General features: G+C 50.8%; 1 protein-coding gene across 1 annotated transcript in view; it reads right to left on the bottom strand.

Moving 5' to 3' along the window:
- Window positions 1–2,500, bottom strand: part of LOC307232287 (BMP/retinoic acid-inducible neural-specific protein 3-like) — a gene marked incomplete at both ends in the record, with an annotated part of 49,007 nt that overhangs the window by 18,491 nt on the left and 28,016 nt on the right. The window contains one exon of the mRNA XM_080003234.1: window positions 956–1,146. Coding sequence (XP_079859360.1) covers window positions 956–1,146 — 191 coding nt within the window. The remainder of the gene's footprint in view (window positions 1–955; window positions 1,147–2,500) is intronic.

Below are 2,500 nucleotides of genomic sequence, written 5' to 3'. Positions count from 1 at the left end.
GGAGGATGAGGCCGCAGACTAGTAGAATTTATGTTTTGGTTGGTTTTCCCACTTTGGTGTCAAGGATTCAGGAGCATTTGGGTTGTCCTGCCTAAGGCCATCCCTTTAACACCCGCAACCTGCTTTTATGACGTTCATATGTTTCTGATAATGAGTGCGATCCATTTTATTCCAAGCAGTCCTATTTCTGGCCAAGGTCCAAGGCCCCCGCCTGCTCCTCATTCTCCTCTCTTCATGCGACCCAGAACGGGCCCCGTGCCAGACAGCTGGGCCGGTCGGCGAGGTCGCATTATTATGGAGTCGCTCCTGAGGGTGACCTTTCCGAATGTAGGAGTCGGGTCTAAAGTAATTGACAAGCGTTGCTCTACGAGAGGGAATCTGCTTCGCCCCGACCCGAGTGGGTCTCCCTGGCATTTGAAACTAAAAACGGGTTTTGTTTCATTTTCCCGCAGCAGGCGCTGTGACAGTACCGCCCCCCCCCGCCCCATCCATGTCGCTGTGGAAAAATCAGACAAAACGGGGCGACCCGGATTTGCGAGCCGGGGGCTTTTGGGTACGCCGACTTTTACATATATTCATACATCTTTGACGGGCGCTCTCAGCGCTGCCGGTGCCATCCCAGCCAAGCTCCTGCCATGTGCTACGGGGCTCGCTGTTTTGACGGTGTCACCGAACTGTTGAAAACCTATCATTTACGCTTTATTTAAAGAGTAAAAAAGCAACTAATGCATACCAAAACTGCAGTCCACATCATCTGCATTTAAGTGTGGGGCCCCAAATGTATAATTAGCTCCCGAGAACCAGTAAGTGCAAGAGTTTGGTCAATTTATTCCGAGGGGTACAATTAGCCAACGTGTCGGAGCCTCGCACACAAAGCGCTGGAGGTGCTTAAAAGTCCATCATTTAATGAATCCATACAACACGCCGCTGCGCTTCCTCGCTCCTGTTTGTTTACCTCCCAGGGTGGCTGACATGAGGAAGTGGGTTCCGTACTTCCTGATGAGGTTGTCGGCGATCGCCTGGGTGGTGGGTCTCCGGCCCAGCAGCCGGATGTTGCGGACGAACTCGGGGGTCAGGGCCAGCGGAGACTCCAGGAAGTCCCTCCTCTCCACCGCCAGGTTGTTCACCTTCCATCTCCCAAACTCCCTGCAAAAGAGAGGAGGAAGGAGAGAGGAAGCCATGAGGGAGAGAGTGTCGAGGGGCGTGGCGGCTCTGCTTTTTTGCCCGCGGGGAGGACGTGGAGGAGGATGGTGTTTTTTTTCAGCATCACAAAGGCTAAAACCCTGACACTTGCAGGAGAAGAGAGGCTTGCATGCGGGAATGCAGAGAGAGAGAGAGCGCAAGATTGAGAGAGACAGCAGGCGAGAGAGGAGACCCGGACGACAACCCAGGTATCGTTTGGAAGGGAACGTGCGACCGCTCTCTGGAGCACGGCTGACAGACGCTCGCCTTAATTGCGCCGGCGCTGACGGAAATATGCGCTGACGGGTAAACCCCCCAGCCCCCCCGCCGTCCTTGGTACATCTAACGAGTGACACTTACGTATATTCAGTATATTCCGCGATAAGAGTATAGGAACAAAGCGCATTATGGAAGTAATGAAAGCGGGGGCGGAACAAAAGAATATCATATCGTGTTCCTTTTGCTCGCTTGCAATTTTTGGGGTTTTTTCGCTTTGACGCTGACCTCGGTGCAAGCTTTTATCTCATACTTTGTTTTAATCCCCTCGCGCTTCAGCGATTACAGTATCTGAGCAGGGGCTCGCTGTTAATTTCGGCTGACAGCGCCGGAGACAATAAAGCCGTGAGCCGGCGCGAACATGCGCAGAGTGTACCTGTGTCACGCGGCTCCGGGCGAGTGTGAAAATGGAAACCCAAACGCAGAGTTTTACACGCAGCCTTGTCGTCTATAAAAAAGGCACGCGGACCTTATACCTCCTCTATCTCCCTGGAACAGATGTTCTGGCGTTTGTTTGTTTTTTGTCGCATTCACGTAATAAACAAAGCAGCAGAGGTACATTGGATTATGTTGGGAATAGACGGGTGTGGTACGGACGGTATTTGAATCTTTTGGCTGGAACACAACCAAAAGATTCCCTTTCCGAACCGCGGGGCCGACCGTAAATTCTTGCATGCGCTGGAGATTCTGCAATTTGGTAGAAAGTAATCGCTGGGCGTAGTTTTGGCATGGGTGTCACAAATTGAACGTTCATTTGAATAAAATCACGAGCGCCTTCGTCGGGCTGACTAACCATAAATCACTTGTCTTCATCGTTATCTTTTGATGTCTTCATCTGCCTTGTAACACGCTCTAACTTTGTTTGAATGGAATTACCCAGTTTTCAGGGATGGGTTCGCTATTTTTTCAACCTGGTGTCTTCTTATTGTGATTGTTGTTATTGTTGTCTTGGTGTTAGGTTAGGGTGAAAGTCAGGGTTAAGGACTCTTAAGTCCAAAGGCGGGAATGTTTCAGCCTTCAAAAAATGGGTTTACACTCAACT

Source organism: Zeus faber (genome assembly GCF_960531495.2).
Source record: "Zeus faber genome assembly, chromosome: 1".
Taxonomy (NCBI): Eukaryota; Metazoa; Chordata; class Actinopteri; order Zeiformes; family Zeidae; genus Zeus; species Zeus faber.
Note: the sequence above shows the minus strand (reverse complement) of the source record. Positions and strands in the feature narration are given on the sequence as shown.